This window comes from Staurois parvus, unplaced genomic scaffold (assembly GCF_062004578.1).
Source record: "Staurois parvus isolate SC_StPar_1 unplaced genomic scaffold, SC_StPar_1.0 ptg000263l, whole genome shotgun sequence".
In the NCBI taxonomy this organism is placed as follows: Eukaryota; Metazoa; Chordata; class Amphibia; order Anura; family Ranidae; genus Staurois; species Staurois parvus.
Window position 1 is genome coordinate 4,087,703 of NW_028318059.1, and position 19,568 is coordinate 4,107,270.

The following is a 19,568-nucleotide window of genomic DNA, read 5'->3' on the forward strand; positions in this document are numbered from 1 at the left end:
CTCCTGGTACTGAAGAGAATTCATGGTACCTTGCACACGCTGAAGCTTCCCTGTACCTGCAGAAGCAAAACAGCCCCAAAGCATGATTGACCCTCCACCATGCTTCACAGTAGGCAAGGTGTTCTTTTCATCATAGGCCTTGTTCTTCCTCCTCCAAACATAGCGTTGATCCATGGGCCCAAACAGTTCTAATTTTGTTTCATCAGTCCACAGAACACTATCCCACAACTTTTGTGGTTTGTCCACATGGCTTTTGGCATACTGCAGTCGACTCTTCTTATTCTTTGGAGACAGCAAGGGGGTACGCCTGGGAGTTCTGGCACGGAGGCCTTCATTACGCAGTGTGCGTCTTATTGTCTGGGCTGAAACTTCTGTACCCACATCTGACAAATCTTTTCTCAGTTCCTCAGCAGTCACACGGGGACTTCTCTCCACTCTACGCTTCAGGTAGCGCACAGCAGTCGAAGTCAGCATCTTCTTTCTGCCACGACCAGGTAGCGTTTCAACAGTGCCCTTTGCCTTGAATTTGCGAATGATGCTTCCTAAGGTGTCTCTTGGTATGTTTAACATCTTTGCAATCTTCTTATAGCCATTGCCCTTCCTGTGAAGAGAAATCACCTCTTCTCTTGTCTTCCTGGACCATTCTCTTGCCTTCACCATGTTTGTAACCACACCAGTAAATGTCTAGAAGGAGCTGAGTATCACAGTCATTTTAAAGCTGCCTAATTGGTGCTTATTATGCTTGATTGCTGCTCGGTGACATCCACAGGTGTTTTCAATACCTGATGGAAAGCACCTGTATGAACCTCTGTTCTTCAGAGTGGTAGTCTTTAAGGGGTTGAATAATTGTGGCAATGAAGAAACCACATAAGAACCATTTACTACTGTATTACATAAACAATTGATGTCATTTTAGTTGCATTTGGGTAGTTACAACGTCCTTGTAGGATTTGATTCTGAATACAATTCCAAATGTACACTATAGTCCCTAAACCCCTTTACAGCATTGGGGGTTGAATAATTTTGGCCACAACTGTATATATATAAGCCTTGACTCTTCCTCTTCCATTGGCCTTAAACTGTGGTCCGATCACGCTCCAACACATCTCTCATTTGTCCACCTCCTTACCTTGACCAGGGGCTGTTCTTGGATACTGAACAATAACCTTTTGACAGACCCTGTTTGCACACAAGTGATCTCCCAAGCTATAAGATTTTACCCATGACCATGTCCATGACCAAACTCACCCAACCACTCAATGGGAAGTTCTGAAATGTGTCTTACGGGGCGTATTCATACAACATGGCTCCAGACTCAAACGCAAACGTACATTTGAGATCCGGCGTTTACTTCATTTGATTTCCACACTTGAGTCCACCCATAAATGTACTCTACAACCTGGCACATTGCTGAAGCTCTCAAATGCATGCATGTCGGGATCTCCTTTGCTTATTTACGAACCACTCCCCAATAACCCGTGATAAAATGCGTCATATACATTACACCCAAACTAATAAATGTGGTAAACATTTATCACCGGTTCTTCATTTTAAGGCAAACAATCCCTTATCTCCTGTCTGCATCCAGCACTAAATTACACATAAATTCTGAAATACTATCAGAAATTCGCCAATATTACTCCTCCCTATATAATTCACCCTATCCACATGGCCTCGACACTCCCTCAGGACAGCTGGATATGCAGGCCTATATACAGGAGACGGCTCTACCTGCTATCCCTGCTGTTGAGACTGCAGACTTATATGCTCCGCTACAACCACTCAAATTCTTACAGACCATTAACGGTCTTAAGATTGGGAAGAGTCGGGCCTGATGGGTTTTCTTCTAGATTTTATAAAGTATTTGTCCCTTTTTTAGCGCCTATATTAATGAAGGCTTCATCACAGCTTCCACAAACCCAAATTACAGTTATAACTAAACCCGGGAAAGACCCCTCAATTTGTAGCAAATATAGACCTATCTCCCTGCCTAATGTGGATATAAACTCTTTTCTAAAATTATTGCTAATTGTTTTTTTCTTCTATTACCTGACTTCATTCACAAAGACCAGGTTGGCTTCGTTCCTGGAAGAGAAGTGAAGGATATCTGTTATACTCAACGCCACAACATTTCAGCATGTTTACTCACATGTGATGCTGAAAAGGCATTCGACAGGGTCAACTTCTCTTCTCATTAGTTCAATTGGGCATAGACCCTAAAATGCTCACCAGTATTATGTCACTTTACTCCTCGCTATTGGCTACAGTTTTAGCGAATGGGACCAATTTGATCTGGTTTTCTATAACCAATGGTACCAGACAGGGATGCCCCCTTTCTCCCCTTTTATTTGCAATAGTTATGGAACATTTGTCTCACACAATTTGCAATAATGATTCCATAAAAGGTATCCATACACCCTCCTCTCACTGTAAATTGTCTTTATATGCTGACAATTTTCTACTCTATGTGACTCATCTCCTTATTAGCATTCCTTCTCTATTGCATGAACTCCATATATTCGGATCATTTAGCAACTTTAAAATTGAATATTGCCAAAACTGAAGCTTTGAATATCTCCTTACCCCAGTCTGTCCTTTCCACTCTTAAAAGCATTTTTTTCTTTCAATTCCCAAACCAAGTCTATCACATACCAAGCTACAGGGACTCCTGTGCGCACCCAGGATTTATATTCCCTTAATTACAGCCCTTTTCTTACTAAAATTAGAAGATCCTTAGAATCTTGGCATCATTTAAAAATGTTCTGGTTTGGACGAATAAGTGTGTTAAAAATGGATATATTACTGAAGTTATTATATCTATTCCAAACAATACCGATTACACTCCCAGTAGCCTTTTTCCGAACCCTGTTCTCCCTTGCCATACGATTCATCTGGCAACATTCTCCATCCAGATTGAAACATAAACATTTATGCTATCCTATATCTGATGGAGGAGTAGGCCTTCCAGACTGAGATATATCACTCATCAGCTTTACTTTCCCGAATCTTGGACTGGTTCCCACACCCCGTAGTAAAACCTTCTACAATCATCGAACAAGACATGTCCCCGGTTGATCTACGGGTGTTATTATGGGGTTAAAATACCATATATCCCACCATGTCTTCACTTTCACCTTTGATGTTAGCCTCACTTTCACTTTGGTACCGTCGTCAGGACATACTCCCTATCAACTGACCAAAGCCCACTCACTCCTTTGACAATCCGGCCTTGCCAGAGAGCAGAGGAGCCTCGACCAATGGCTCTTATGACCGACTATCTTGGCCCACAGCAAGTTCTTTTTTACATCCTACACTAGGATCCTTTCGGCTACCTGACGACAGAGTTTCTGCATTACTGAACTGGTTGACGACTCTATATGACTCAAAACAGATTCACAGGCTTTGACAGACTTTGAAAAACTCTGCCTTCGTACCGAGCCACTCTGTCACTCACTGTCACAGCTATATAAAATGACTCTAAACCACACTCCCCAGGTTTTACCCACTTACGCTAGACTCTGGTCGAGGATCTGGAGGTTGAGATTTCCCCTGAAGACTGGAAATCAGCTTTCTTATTTACCCACAAATCATCAGTTTCTGCCTATGCTCAAGAGAAAAACTTTAAATTGATCTCTAGGTGGTATGGGGATCCGGTATCCATTCACAGAATCGTTCCCTCCTCTACTGAAATTTGCTGGTGCTGTCACGGTGAGAAAGGGACATACCTTCATATTTGGTGGGACTGTGATCGAATCCACCCATTTTGGACTCAGGTATTTCAGGATTATAACGAGATGTATGACAAGTCTCTTCCCTTTTCTCCCAAAATAGCTCTACTGTCTATTCTGCCAGGTTCTGTCAAATTTAAAAAGTCCTGCTTGCTGAGATTTTTTCTGTCAGCTGCGAGACAGCTTATCTCCAGATTTTGGAAAACCATGACCACTCTGCCACTAACTTTATGGGTGGATAAATGATATCATGCTGATGGAGGAAATGAAGGCTAGGGTAATAGACAATTGGGAAAAATATAATAAATTATGGTTTATATGGTTACACTACTCTTCCTCGAAAATCTCCACAATCCACTCAAAAGGCCTGAACTGAATGTCATACCTTTATAGGTTACTCCCCAGTCCACCCTGTTCTCACTTTTTCATTTCGACCTAACTTGCTGCCCCTTTCATTTAGGAGATTTTTTTGTTCATTGATGTTTCTACCCCTTACCCTTCTGCCTAGGAGTCCTCGTGTCCACCATTGTCCCCCTTCACCCTCCTCCTTTTTTTTTCTTCTGTTCTCACTTTTTTATTTTGACCTAACTCACAACCCCTTTCATTTAGTAGATTTTTTTGTTCATCGGTGCTACTACCCCTTACCCTTCCGCCTACGAGTCCTCATGTCCACCATTGTCCCCCTTACCTCCTCCTTTTTTTTCTTCTTTTTCCCCCTCTTTTCTCTTCTTCAAGTATCTTATCATTTGAATTTCACAGTTGTATTCTCTGCCTCTACCCATGGTGCAGAGGATATACTTGTCTTCTCTAATAGTTGAAAGTTATTTGCTGCAACCGTTCTCTTGATTTTGTATTGTTATTACTGTTACTCATGCCTATGTATAACAGCAGCTGTGTTTTACTTGATGAAAGATACTTTCTGTTTTCTCATCTCCTGTTCCCCTCCTCCTATTTATTTTTCTGTACCCAAATTCTTATGTCTCAATAACTATATATTCAACCTAATATTTGAATGTAGCTGACAAAGGTAAAGGAGACACATAATGCATTGAAATGAACCTGTCTCAGTCATCTTCCTCCCCATAATTGTAACTGCTCATATTTCTTGTTTTCACACCCTTTCTCCTTTTCTCTGATATTCACACCCTCTCATCTGTTTTCTACACATATCTCATTCACTTTCTTGCTCTCTGTACTACTTTATTTTTACCGATACCTACTGTACTTCTGCACACACTCTTCTGAGTCAATATGCAGATCATTCTTTCCTTCCCCATGATTCATCCCCCCACCTTCACCTCATCACACTAAAGTCTGTATCACCTCCTCATCTCCTGTGCCCTTCGTATGGTTGTCTGAGTGCAGGAATTGGCACAGGCTCACAGCTTTTGTGGTTTTCCTCTCTTTTTTAGGACAGTTAAAAAAATCCCCAGTACACTGGCATGTCCAATCATTTCCTCCCACCCTTGCATCATCCTTGGAGCTGCTAGGCAAAGATTTCCCATGGTAGAGACTATGGGGACTTTTGGAGGCACAATCCTATAGTCTGATTTTAGTTGGCTACATCTTGTTTGGTGCCCTTCCCACTACTCCTGTCTTTTTGTCAAAGCCAAAATCTATAGTTACTTATATACATTTTAAGTGTTATTTCAGCCTATCTACTTGTTCACATGTACAGCAAGGACTACTGCTCTTCTTAAAAGCGATTCACACTCAGATTGCTTTTCAGAGGTGTTTCACTGGCAGTGAGAGGGTGCAATGTCATAGGTGATATGTCCTCACTGGCTGATTTAACTGATGTAGCCGTGTTATGTGCCATAGTAGCATGCATTGCATGTGGTTGCGGTGTGGCTTCGTAGAATTGCATTTGATTGCAGCAACGCCCACCAAAGTGACATGCTGTTTACGTTTTGCTGTGGCCATGAGCAGCTGTATGTTAGTGTTCAGGCAAGTGGTCAGAGGGGTAGTATAACTGTGGCTTAACTGCCTGGTTTTACTGCCAGCTGCACATGTGAATCAAGCCTAACAGTGTTTGTTAGCCTAGGTTTACACTAGTGCTGCTGTATAATCATGCATTTTTTGGTGCATTTTTATGCACATTTTGCATGCATTTTCATGCTTCATGCCTTTTTTTTTTGGAGGAGGAGGAAAAGACCGGTTATAAACCAAATCAAACCCTGCCCAAAACACATGCACAAGCACTTTTCAAGAATTCCCATTGCAGTCTATGGGGCCAAAAATGCCCCATACAACACCAGCAGAAGAGCCTTTAGTGTATTGGCATTGTAGAGAATAATGTTATTTCCATTGCCGTGTATTGATGCATGGTGGCAGATGCTGAAAAAAAATCAAACTAGTGTGAATAGGGCCTTAATGTTTAATAAAAAAACTTATTGCTATGCCTAGTGCCATGCAGAAGAAATTAGAAAATAAAAAGTGAACACCGCGCTTGGGATGGAATAATAAAAAAGCAGCCAGCAAAAACAGTTCTGTTACCCCAAATATAACAATATATAAATAGATAAAATGCAGCGCTATAGTGAAAAAAAGAAAATCCAATTATAAATTCATGAAACATAAAATATAGTTCAATAATTAAATAAGGTAAACCATTATCATAAATAACTAAATCAAATTCATATAGACCACCACTATACACACATGTGCAAAAAGCATAAAATAAAATAAAAGAAGTGAGGAAAATAGTTCATATGCTGCAGTGACTCCAACTGTGTTAAATAAAAATATAGTAAAATAAAGTCCTCAACAACTGAATAGTGAGAGCAGAATTGCAGAGCGTCTTCATAGACAATAGTAGGCACTATGGGGTTGATTTACTAAGAATAAGGTGAAGCAATCGATGATAGACATCAAATTTCACCTCATTGACACAATTAAGACCTTGCCGTGGTAAGCTGAAAAGCGACTTCAAAAAAGAAAATTACTTTTAGTAAATGTCGAATCGGCATAGTCGCGTTTATATAAAAGGCAATGTTAAAATTGGTCCCTGGAGGGCGTAGGAGCACAGGATTAAGGTGTGTGTGTGTGTGTGTCCCAGAACAAGAGAACCACCTTGCTCCCGTCATTACCTTATATGGCGGGCGGGAGGCGGTTAAAGATAGCAGCTGTGGATGAAACAGTCCATAGAGTAACACAAGATTCTAACCAAATCACCAAACTGATTTCTCAGCTAGAGGATGGCTATGCAAAAATCGAGGACCTTGAAAACGGATGCAGACGTTACAATTTTCGCATCAGAGGACTACCAGAAAATTAAATTACATCACATCAATAATGCAAGCTCTCATGAAAAAATCTATAACGGATAGTGATGACCTTCACCTGGAGATTGATAGAATTCACAGGGCCCTTGTCACTCCTAAACCTGAGGGACCTCCAAGAGACATCATAGTAAAACCACATGTCTTTCAAACCAAAAAAGTCATCGTGCAATACGCCAGGAAGAACCCCGATCTGGAAATCTCTGGCTATAAGACTCAGGTCTTGCTCGGCGCTATTGCAAGATTTCTGACCCATGGTTTAGATCCTAAAACACCCCATGTGACTGGACACATCACAGGAGCTGTAAATGTCGCCCTTAGGTTATTGCTAATGTGCATGCACGAAATTACCATCAAGGATAGAGGAGAGTAGGCAAAAGTTTACTACAGTATAGAAGTGAAGAGACAGGATAGCACAGACTTTGGCAGCAAAGGATAACATAAAAAGCAAGATAAAAAGCAAACATGCAATGCAATATGGGGAACAATTATTCGGCGGTGTGTGTATACTACAATGTACTAGTGGGTGTGTGTGTGTGTGTATATATATATATATATATATATATATATTTTTTTTTTTTAAAACATCTGAGCTTTTTACCTCTTTATTCATATGAGAGATGAAAATAAGGCATGGACCCGAAGATCCTTACTTAAAACCCTTGCCAAACGGCTCACTACTTTCCGAGAACACTATATACAGGTGAAACTCGAAAAATTAGAATATCGTGCAAAAGTTCATTTATTTCAGTAATGCAACTTAAAAGGTGAAAGTAATATATGAGACAGACTCATTACGTGCAAAGCAAGATAGTTTCAAGCCGTGATTTGTCATAACTGTAATGATTATGGCTTACAGCTCATGAAAACCCCAAATCCACAACCTCAGAAAATTTGAATATTACATGCAATCAATAAAACAAGGATTGTACATAGAACAATATCAACCTCTGAAAAGTATAAGCATGCTTATGTACTCAGTACATGGCGTGCCTTAGAAGCTATCAGCCTGTGGCACTGCTGAGGTGTTATGGAAGACCAGGATGCTTCAATAGCGGCCTTCAGCTCTTCTGCATTGTTCGGTCTCATGTCTCTCATCTTTCTCTTGGCAATGCCCCATAGATTCTCTATGGGGTTCAGGTCAGGCGAGTTTGCTGGACAACCAAGCACAGTAATCCCACGGTCATTGAACCAGGTTTTGGTGCTTTTGGCAGTGTGGGCAGATGCCAAGTCTGCTGGAAAATGAAGTGAGCATCCCCAAAAAGCTCGTCTGCGGAAGGAAGCAAGAAGTGCTCTAAAATCTCCTGGTAGACAGCTGCGTTGACCCTAATTTTCTGAGATTGTGGATTTGGGGTTTTCATGAGCTGTAAGCCATAATCATCACAATTATGACAAATCACGGCTTGAACTATCTTGCTTTGCATGTAATGAGTCTATCTCATATATTAGTTTCATCTTTTAAGTTGCATTACTGAAATAAATGAACTTTTGCACGGTATTCTAATTTTTCGAGTTTCACCTGTATGTAAAGATCAGTCAAGTTTCATTTGTGGTTGTCAAACGCTTGATCAAATACATAGATCTCTAGCTTTGATTTCAGTGATTTAGACCCGATGGGACTCTCCAGTCTCTAGAAAGATCATGCTACTATCATTGGACCTAAAACAAGGCCTCCGATGGTCTTTCTTGGGACTGCTTGGGGTTATAGAAGATATTGGGTTCAGTACTCATTTCTAACTATATTAAAAGCCTTTTACTGCTCCCCTTTAACACAGGTTTCACTTAAAGGTTATAAATCTTCCTTTTTCTCCATTGGAGAAGGCACCCGACAGGGCTGCCCCCATCCACATTAATCTTTGCATTAGCTATCAAACCTCTTACAATTGCTGTATGTTCTCATCTTGACATACAAGGTATCCCCTGTGGCCAGCAAGAGTACATGTGTGTTGTGTTCACTGAAGATGTTCTCATATATATTTCGGCTCTTCATACAACCCTAGCTAACCTGTTGAATCTGCTACAACAGTTCTAAAATCTCTCAGGCCCCGCTTTAAATTTATATAACATCCCACATGGAAGAAAAATATATTTTAAATGTATTTTTAAAATATTCTTCCCAAATATATTGACATATATTTGAAATACTACAGTTTTGGCCGTATTCCAAATATAGAGGTGAAACTCAAAAAATTAGAATACCATGCAAAAGTTCATTTATTTCAGTAATGCAACTTAAAAGGTGAAACTAATATATGAGATAGACTCATTACATGCAAAGCAAGATAGTTCAAGCTGTGATTTGGTGATTTGTCATAATTGTGATGATTATGGCTTACAGCTCATGAAAACCCTAAATCCACAATCTCAGAAAATTAGAATATTACATGCAATCAATAAAACAAGGATTGTACATAGAACAATATCGGACCTCTGAAAAATATAAGCTTGCATATGTACTCAGTACTTGGTTTGGACCCCTTTTGCAGCAATTACTGCCTCAATGCAGCGTGGCATGGAAGCTATCAGCCTGTGGCACTGCTGAGGTGTTATGGAAGACCAGGATGCTTCAATAGCGGCCTTCAGCTCTTCTGCATTGTTCGCTCTCATGTCTCTCATCTTTCTCTTGGCAATGCCCCATATGGGTTCAGGTCAGGTGAATTTGCTGGCCAATCAAGCACAGTAATCCCACGGTCATTGAACCAGGTTTTGGTGCTTTTGGCAGTGTGGGCAGGTGCCAAATCCTGCTGGAAAATTAAGTGAGCATCCCCATAAAGCTTGTCTGCGGAAGGAAGCATGAAGTGCTCCAAAATCTCCTGGTAGACGGCTGCGTTGACCCTGGACTTATTGAAGCACAGTGGACCAACACTAGCAGATGACATGGCTCCCCAAATCAACACAGACTGTGGAAACTTCACACTGGACTTCAAGCATCTTGCAGTGTGTACCTCTCCATTATTCCTCCATACTCTGGGTCCTTGGTTTCCAAATGAGATGCAAAAGTTGCTCTCATCAGAAAAGAGGACTTTGGACCACTGAGCAACAGACCAGGTCTGTTTTTCTTTAGCCCATGTAATGAGTCTATCTCATATATTAGATTTTTACCTTTTAAGTTGCATTACTGAAATAAATGAACTTTTGCACGATATTCTAATTTTTCGAGTTTCACCTGTGTGTGTGTGTGTGTGTGTGTGTGTGTGTATGTGTATGTATATGTATATATATATATATATATATATATATATATATGTATATATACTGATTGTTGAAATGCATTTTTATTACAAAATATATGAAAAATATTTTTAAAAATACATTTTCAAATATACTGTATGTCTTTAAAAATACATTTAATCTACATTTTTGGAATGCATTTACAAATATATGTAAAAATATATGTTAAAATTACTTTTTTATATGTTAAAAAAATCTGAAGAATATATTTAAAAGAATTTATTTTTCATATATTTTGTAATATATAAAAAAATGCATTTCAACATGAAGTGTGTATGCATGCATGTGTGTGTGTGTGTGTTTGTATATATATATATTTTGAATACGGCCAAAATTGTAGTACCGTATTTTTCGCTCCATAAGACGCACTTTTTTCCCCCCAAAAAAGGGAGGAAAATGTCAATGCGTCTTATGGAGCAAATATAAAGCGGCCAGTCCGGTATTTTTGCGGCCACCATGTCAGAATACCGGGCCGGCCGCTCAGCTGTTGTCTCCTGCAGGGCCTTACCTGTTCCTCGCTCCAGCGCTGCACAGTCTTCCCGCTCTGGCTTCTGTGACAGCCGGGTGCCCACTGCGCATGTGCTGCGCTTTGTGAATGATCCGGTGTCTTTTGGGACACATGAAAGGTCCCAGAAGGCGCCGGGCCATTCACAAAGCGCAGCGCTTCTCGCACATGCGCAGTGGGCACCCGGCTGTCACAGAAGCCAGCGCGGGAAGAAGAGGGAAGGACAACTCCGCAGAAGTGGGAGCGGGTACCTGTCAAATTCAGGTACCCGCTCCCCCTCCCTCCCCAAAGGTCAGCAGTCTCTGGTCATTCCCTTCACTGTCTGCAGTCTCTGGTCATTCCCTGCACTGTCTGCAGTCTCTGGTCATCTCCTGTACTGTCTGCAGTCTCTGGTCATTCCCTGCACTGTCTGCAGTCTCTGCATTCCCTGCACTGTCTGCAGTCCCTGGTCATTCCCTGCTCTGTCCGCAGTCTCTGGTCATTCCCTGCACTGTCCGCAGTTTCTGGTCATCCCCTGCACTGTGTCCGCAGTCTCTGGTCATCTCCTGCACTGTGTCCGCAGTCTCTGGTCATCCCCTGCACTGTGTCCGCAGTCTCTGGTCATCCCCTGCACTGTGTCCGCAGTCTCTGGTCATCCCCTGCACTGTGTCCGCAGTCTCTGGTCATCCCCTGCACTGTGTCCGCAGTCTCTGGTCATCCCCTGCACTGTGTCCGCAGTCTCTGGTCATCCCCTGCACTGTGTCCGCAGTCTCTGGTCATCCCCTGCACTGTGTCCGCAGTCTCTGGTCATCCCCTGCACTGTGTCCGCAGTCTCTGGTCATCCCCTGCACTGTGTCCGCAGTCTCTGGTCATCTCATGCACTGTGTCCGCAGTCTCTGGTCATCTCCTGCACTGTGTTTGCAGTCTCTGGTCATCTCATGCACTGTGTCCGCAGTCTCTGGTCATCTCATGCACTGTGTCCGCAGTCTCTGGTCATCTCCTGTACTGTGTCTGCAGTCTCTGGTCATCTCCTGTACTGTGTCCGCAGTCTCTGGTCATCCCCAGTACTGTGTCTGCAGTCCATTGGTTCAGAATATTTTTTTTTTCTTGTTTTTCACCTCTAAAACCTAGGTGCGTCTTATGGTCAGGTGCGTCTTATGGAGCGAAAAATACGGTATTTCAAATATATGTCAATATATTTGGGAAGATTATTTTTAAACTATATTTCAAATATATTTTTCTTCCATGTGGGATGATTGACCTAAATGTTAGTCTACCCCAATTCATAGTAAATAACATTTGTGTCAACTTTGATTTTGGAGGGAGGGTTATGCTTGTAAAGCCATTGTCAGGAATGGATTCAGCACTGGTGGTGGGACTCTCCTGCCGTGTGGGCTGCAGTACCAGAGCTGACCAGCGGGTGCTCTCAGCACTGGTGGTGGGACTCTCCTGCCGTGTGGGCTGCAGTACCAGAGCTGACCAGCGGGTGCTCTTAGCAGCCAGAAGCTCACAATCAGCCAAACCTGGGGCTGATTACAAAAAGGTGTATATAAGGCATGACCAGGCCTGTGCTCTGGGCCTTGGTGTATGTTTTCCCATGAGCCCCTGTATCCTGTTCCTAGTTCCTGTGAGAAGATACCTTGTTGCCGACCCTGCCTGATCCTGATTCCTGTTGACCGTCTCCTGTTCTGACTACTGGCTCATCCCTGACCATCCTTCTGCCTGATCCTCTGTACTGCGCTGTCCGTGAGTTACTGAACCCGGCTTGTGACCTTGACCATTCTCTGCCTGCTCCTTTGATACCTTGCTGCCCGCACGTTGCTGACTTGGCCCGTCTGACCACGCTCACTACTCTGCCATCCATCCATCCTGCACGGATCCAGCCGTACCTGCACATACCTCTGGCGGATCCCTCTATCACTAGCAGGTGTACTCAGGGGCCGCGACCTGGTTCCTGTCTGCTCCAAGTCCATCCCCACCATCAGGGGCCCTGGTGAATAGCAGACTGGGACTTAGACTCCGCGCCCTGGGGAATCCTGCCCTGAGGACCGCTAGAGGTACCACCAGGCAGTCGTTACAGAACCCTACGGCCGGCCTGACCATTCCACCTCTCCAGCCCTGACTACGCCTGTGTTCCTGCACCTCCTAAGATTAGTGGAAGGTTAGTTTGCTCACTGTGCGTTTATATATATATATATCTGGGTGGCTAATAATAACCTGTATTATACTATACCTGAAACCTGCGTTTCCCTGTGTCAGTCCACACCTTTCTGGTCATTCCTTGATTCCTGACAGCCATTCTGTGCTGTTAGTAAGGTATTCATTCATAGGATTAGAAGCTATTTGGGGTTGGAAAGGGTTACATATGCAGTAGCCCTTGCTTTTAAATAGAAAGCAGGAAAAGCTGGTTTGACTTGATAAAGGAGGAACCATGCCTCTGAAACTCGTCATGGCAACGGCTGTCAACATCTCCTCCTTACTGCAGTTACCTACAGGCCTTTGGTCTGTGCACATCCCCGATTTAGTCTGTAGTCATGTGCATGCACTGTGCAGGCTGCACATTTTGCTTGTCAGTGATAGAGCTTTAGTGAGGAGCAACAGCTTGTAGAATCAGCTTCAGGCTCGCGAGCCTGCACTGCCTCCATGACTCCCAGGGACTTGATAGCCGTCCACCCAGGCAGCAGGAGGACTATGTTGGTTATAAGCATTTAAAATCACCTGAATGTGAGTGCATATGTTTTTATCTAAAATAGAAAACCGGAGAGTACAGTTGCGATCAAACCGGGTGGTCCTGTTCTATCTTCAGTGAAAATGGAACTTTGTATGTATCAGCCACCAAATCTGTATTATCATATGAAACAACAGTTATACAAAATATAATTTTATTGGTTCATCATTAAAAAAATGAAGTCACAATTTAAAACCAAATGGTCTTTGAAGATGACATCAGAATGTGGTTACATTCATATAGCAGTAAGATGCACAATAAGCGTATAGGATCAATGCGTTTCTCTGCATTTGCTTCCTTAGGATCCACGCTTTAGATGAACCACTATAACAATAGAAACACAGTCATAAAATGCAGCAGAGATAAGGTAAGAGTATTGACATAAAATGATTTAATAATCGTAACAAGTAGCCAACAGTTGGAGGTTGGGAAAAAAAGGGGGCCAAAAGGAATCTCCCCAAGTTTCGAAGGGCGACCCATGGGGGGACTAACATGTAAAGGGCCAGGGAGCAAGCACAGATAAAGGGTGTACATATCATAACAGAACAGTCACCCAGTATCGACTGCAGGTACTGTATATATCAAAGGGTTGGACTTTAGTAAGCAGTGCTTAATTGTATAAAGCGATGGTCATAAGCCCTCCTCAGGATGTTCCTAGTGATGATTAGAAAGATAATAATGTAAAACACAGAGAAGCACAAATCATATAAGTTGTGCCGGTCTTCATTATACATGTTTATGCCTTTCCTTATCCAAAGCATCCTCACCTAATGTCTTTAGAAGTTTGGAAAAATACATCAACAGCTACAGGCTCAAATGGCTAAACCAAACTTCCACCATACAGCTGAATATACCATTCTTTCTACTTGCTAGCCAATCACATAAGGACAGCCACCAGGCTTCAACACTGACCTGAAACAATAAGCAGACAAAAGAGGAAAAAGAGAAAATGAGGCTGGCTAAGCTCATGCAGAAATAGAGTGGAGACTACACATAGTCCAAGGTTGTATACCAAACATAGTTAAAAAGACACACAGACCATGGAGAAATCCACACTCACTAGAGACTGCCAGCATATCTATCCAAACTGCCTCTACCCTTCAAAAAAAGGGAAAGGGAGCTACCCCTGGCTGGCCTTAAATGTGTATCTTCCCCATCTCCTGTGCTGCCCACTGGCCCTGGCATATGTTTTTATATCTACATTTCAGTAAAACTAACTACACTATAGTGGCTGTGCTCTCGCTTCTTTTGTGTTGACTCCTGACATTTACATCTTTTGAATTATCCTGTCAGCCCAGAGACCTGTTGAAAGGACCTATATTTACTTTATATGCCTCACTGACACACCCGAATTGCAAACTTTCCTATACGACTTTGGGAAAAAGATGAACATCTCATTTGAATTAACCGAATGGCAGAAAATTGCTAATGACCTGTTTAAAATATCTATTAACACAATCTTCATAAAATCCAACCACAAAACACTATTAAAATGGTACCTGGTACCCACAAGAATAGCAAAAATGCATCCAACAGCCTCTCTAGCTTGTTTTAGGCACTGTGGCCAACTTAGGGCCATGTACCATATTTGGTGGCAATTCCCTAAAGTATCCCAATGCTGGATCAGAATCTTCAGCGTCATACTCTCAGTGATTGGTGTAAACATCTCCAGATCTCCTGAACTAGCATTATTTCAGAAACTACCTCCTGAGTCCCCAAAGAAATCTAAATGTTTTTTTTCTAGATGACTTTGGCAGCCAGAATAACTATTGCAAATTACTGGAAGCAGCGAGTGATACCGCATCAGGATGTCAAACACAAATTAAACTGGATTATGGTTAAAAACAAACTTACCTGTACCCACCAAAACAACACCACAAAATTTGGCAAGACGTGGGATCCACATATAAGATATCTATCAGTGGACTAACGGAACTTGGAGATGCCCTCACCTTTCTTGCCGATACTGGCAACATCTTTTCTTCTATTTTCTGTACTGGTTTCTTACAGTGATCTACTGACAATGCACCTGTTGGGGGGCAGAGGGGCTAAACACAAGTTCTGGCAGTGAACGGAGCTGGTCCTGCTAATACTGCATTTTTGGGGACACTCTGTTAAGGGGGTACAGTATAGTAGTATATTTCTGTTTGTAATCAATATATTGATCTCTACATACACTATACTAGCAATGGCAGTGATCTCCTAGATTGTAAGCTCGAAAGAGCAGGGCCCTCGAACCCCTCGTGTGTCGCATTGTATTGTTACTCTACTGTCGCATGTTCTGTCCAACTTTGTAATGTACAGCACTGAGTGAACTGTTAGCGCTTTATAAATACTGTGTAATAATAATCAGCAACCTATAGCATGTGTGTGATAATGTGCAGACAATCGAACGCTAGCTGACCCTGGCTGGGAGGGGCGCTAACTGACTCTGATGCTATCTGATGTTGCTTGTGGCAGCTGTACATTTATTAGTGAAAAATAATAATAGTACACTGTAAATAATGGACACTGTACTAATGGCACTGGCTGAGTGACAGTGGTGGTCAAAAGGTTAAGGAGTGTGTTTAAATATGCTGATTGTACTCAGTGTGGTTTTTCTCTAATCTTCCTGGTCCAAAAAAGTGTCCAGGAAGAGCAGAACCAGCTAGATACTGTGCCTGTAGTTACAAATACAGGCACAGGACTGCTTCTTCATTTGCTGCAGGAGATCAGTAGGGTCCCAGGCAAGAATCATTGGCCGGTTACCCACTGATGAACTGCTCCTGCAGCAAATGGCAGGGGGGTGAGCGGAGGGGGACATGTACAAGCACGTGAAAACCCTGAAGTAGGCCTAGAGCAGCCACTCATCTGCAGTACATTACGGGTGGGTGGTCCATAAGTGGATAATGTAAGTGGCTGAAGATATTGAGGGCCAGCATTTCTGCCATTTTTGGACAGGTCAATTAACACCGTCTCTGTGTTTCCTTTGTGACAGGTATCTTTTGATTCACTTTTTATGGCTGGTATATTGTATATGTTCTATTACCATTTGGTGATTTAAAGAGACCACGCAGACAGTTCATCTGACCTCACTGCATGGAGCACAAGATGAAGCAGCGCCCACCCACACAATATGTTACATACACTATATTGCCAAAAGTGTTGGGACACCCCTCCAAATCATCAGAATCAGGTGCCTGGCACATGCGCACTTTGCTGGCTGTGCTGCTGGTTGTGATGCTGTGATTGGCCCAAAGCTATCACATGGTACCTGGGCCAATCACAGAACCTTGTACCATGTGATTTGCTGTAGGCACTCACAGCATGTCAACAGAATGGAAGCCCATACATAAGAGTTCAGACAATAGGTGTTACAGTTATCAGTTAGTTATCACAGTGTAAAAAAAATTCCCTGATAACCCCCCAGAGTAGTACAGTGTCAGTGTAGTGACACATAACTACTCTAATGAAAGTGTGAACAAAAAAATTGTAAAAAAACAAAGATGTTAAAAAGGGAATTGAATAAAAATAATTTACTTTTTATTTTTCATATTGTCACCAGCCACTATCCCTGATCACCGCCACACCAGTTGTATGATGATGCTGTACAGCACTGGTGATAGTATGTAAAAAAGAATTTAAACATTTTTTTTTTTTATTTAATCTCTTAATTTTGCAAAAAAAATGTGACCAAACAACTCGCCATGTCTCTTACTAAGCACCTTGGTCTGTCTACTTTGCAAAAATGGGTCATTTTGTGGGGGGGGGGGGGGGTAAATACCGTGTCCTGGCAGTTTAGGGCCTCCAGATATGATTTTTTACGTCAGTGCAACAGGATTGATCAGTTTTCAAATATACTGTATATACCATAGTGTGTTGACTTTATAACTTTCACAAAGACTAAATAATATACACTAATGTGGGTTATCTTTTACCAAAGAGGTGTAGCAGAATACATTTTGGCCTAAATATATGATGAAAGATTATTTATTTGCAAAATGTTATAATAGAAACTAAGAAAAATGTGAGTTTTTTTTCCAAACTTTTCTGTATGCTTTAATTTATATAGCAAAAAATAAAAACGCAGCGGTGATTAAATATCACCAGAAGAAAGCTCTGTGTGAAAAAATTATAGAAATTTCATCTGGGTACAGTGTTGCATAACCAAGCAATTGCCAGTTAAAGTATGCGCTGAATAGCAAAAAAATGCCCTGGTCATGAAGAGGGTAAAACCCTCCGGAGGTCTAGTGGTTAAAATAATTTTGACCTTTAACTATTTCACACTCCTTGATACAGTGTAAAGATTTATGGTGTGAGAGGAGAGTAATTGTGTAGGAAGTCCAAAAGCCTGTTATGATATATTCTGTGTAACGAATGTGGTTTATTGTCCTGACTTTTTCAGGCAGTTACATGCCTCGGATGAAAAACACAGTTTGATAACGCCAAGCAACAAGGTTATATGCAAGGACGATCAGGATGCCATTGTCAAAGGTATATACAGTAATACTCCACTATAACTGCAATCTAAATGTAAAATGTATCTGACATGGGATATATATTCTTTGTGTATAACCAATAAATGGAAAGCACTATTAAAGCTCAAGCCCAGCCAAAACTTGACTTGACACTAGAGTGTGGAAGAGCTACAAGTTCTGTAAGGTTAATACTGCTGTCTGTATTCCCAATTGGATTTCTTGTTACTTCTTGTCTTACATAGTTAGTCTGGTTGAAAAAAGACAAAAGTCCATCCAGTCTTCTTCTAACAGGGACACAGGTAGCAATTTAAAACCTTTTCTTGGTGAGATGGAGAAGAGTTAGAATCTCGGTCAGGATTGTCTGTGACCTCATAAGGGATATTCCCTTACTTCCTTGTCCAGGTGATGGGTGAACAGGAAGTAAAATTTCCTCCTTGGGGACACAGAATTTAAAATAAGAGAGCAAGTCTATCTTTTTAACCATCAATCAATTATATGCATTCAAAAACTGTTTTTTTTTTATTTAAATATTTATTGATTTTTCATGTTATTACAAATTTCCATCAAAAATACACTTAAATATCCAAGACAATTCTACATTTCCCTCTCTAAAAACTATTTCCTCCCCCAACCCTCCCTCCTCCCCACCATTTCCCTAACCCCACCCCCCTCCTTCCCCTCTGCATTCTCACCCACTCTTTTCTATTAAAGCAAGAGGACATTATCTATCATCCTAAGTTATAACTTCCTATATTTCACTTTCAATCCAGATTTTTCACATTTTTCCCATTTCGCATAGTATAGCCCCATCTTGTCTTCCTGCATATAAAGATAAAGTTTTTCCATCCTACTAATCTGATTCACTTTATTACCTCATCTTCCTCCTTCTGCACCTCTGTTTTCCACCAAAACTTGGGTATCAAGCCTTTTGCAGCATTTAGATAGTACCATATACCTGATTCTTTATATTTATTTACCGATAGCTCAATATTATGTAAGAGACAAATCGTTGGGTCCAACCCTATGTCATTCCCAGTTATTATCTCAATCAATTTAACTATTGACTTCCAGAAAGCTTGAATTTTCGGACATTCCCACCATATGTGAAACACTGTGCCAATCCCTCCACACCCCCTCCAACACCACTTTGAATTCTCCACACTCATCCTGTGCTCAACATTCGGTGTGATGTGCCACCTTGTCAAACACTTATAATTTATTTCCACCTCTCTCATACTTACATTCTCGTGAGTCAATCTATATATCTTTTTCTGTTTATCCTCATCTAAAACCACCCCCATATCTTTCCCATTTTGTTATATAAATTAGCTTTGTGTTCATGTCTAATTCAGTGAGTATTCTATATACTTTGGCAATACCCTGCTTCCCATCCCCTCGTGATTCCAACATCCTTTCAAAGAAATTCCAATCCTTTTTTAATCTCAAGGGTTTTGGGAGACATTTTAATTGATGATATCTCCACTCATCTATCCTAATGAAGATCTCTCCCTTTTTCTCTTCCAAGTCTTTAAGTGGTCTCAATTCCCCCTCCACCAATATATCTCTCAATTGACCATCTTCCTTTTTAAACCATTTCCCTGTTATCTCTTCTCTGCCTGGAGGGAAAAACTCAGTGTTTCCTAGTGGCATTAATATAGA

The 19,568-nt window shown here is 41.5% G+C and overlaps 1 protein-coding gene across 1 annotated transcript in view; it reads left to right on the forward strand.

Moving 5' to 3' along the window:
* Positions 1-19,568, forward strand: part of PLEKHH3 (pleckstrin homology, MyTH4 and FERM domain containing H3) — a 361,278-nt gene that overhangs the window by 152,670 nt on the left and 189,040 nt on the right. Inside the window, exon 3 of the mRNA XM_089681295.1 lies at positions 17,837-17,925. Within this exon, the coding sequence (XP_089537421.1) occupies positions 17,837-17,925 (89 nt within the window). The remainder of the gene's footprint in view (positions 1-17,836; positions 17,926-19,568) is intronic.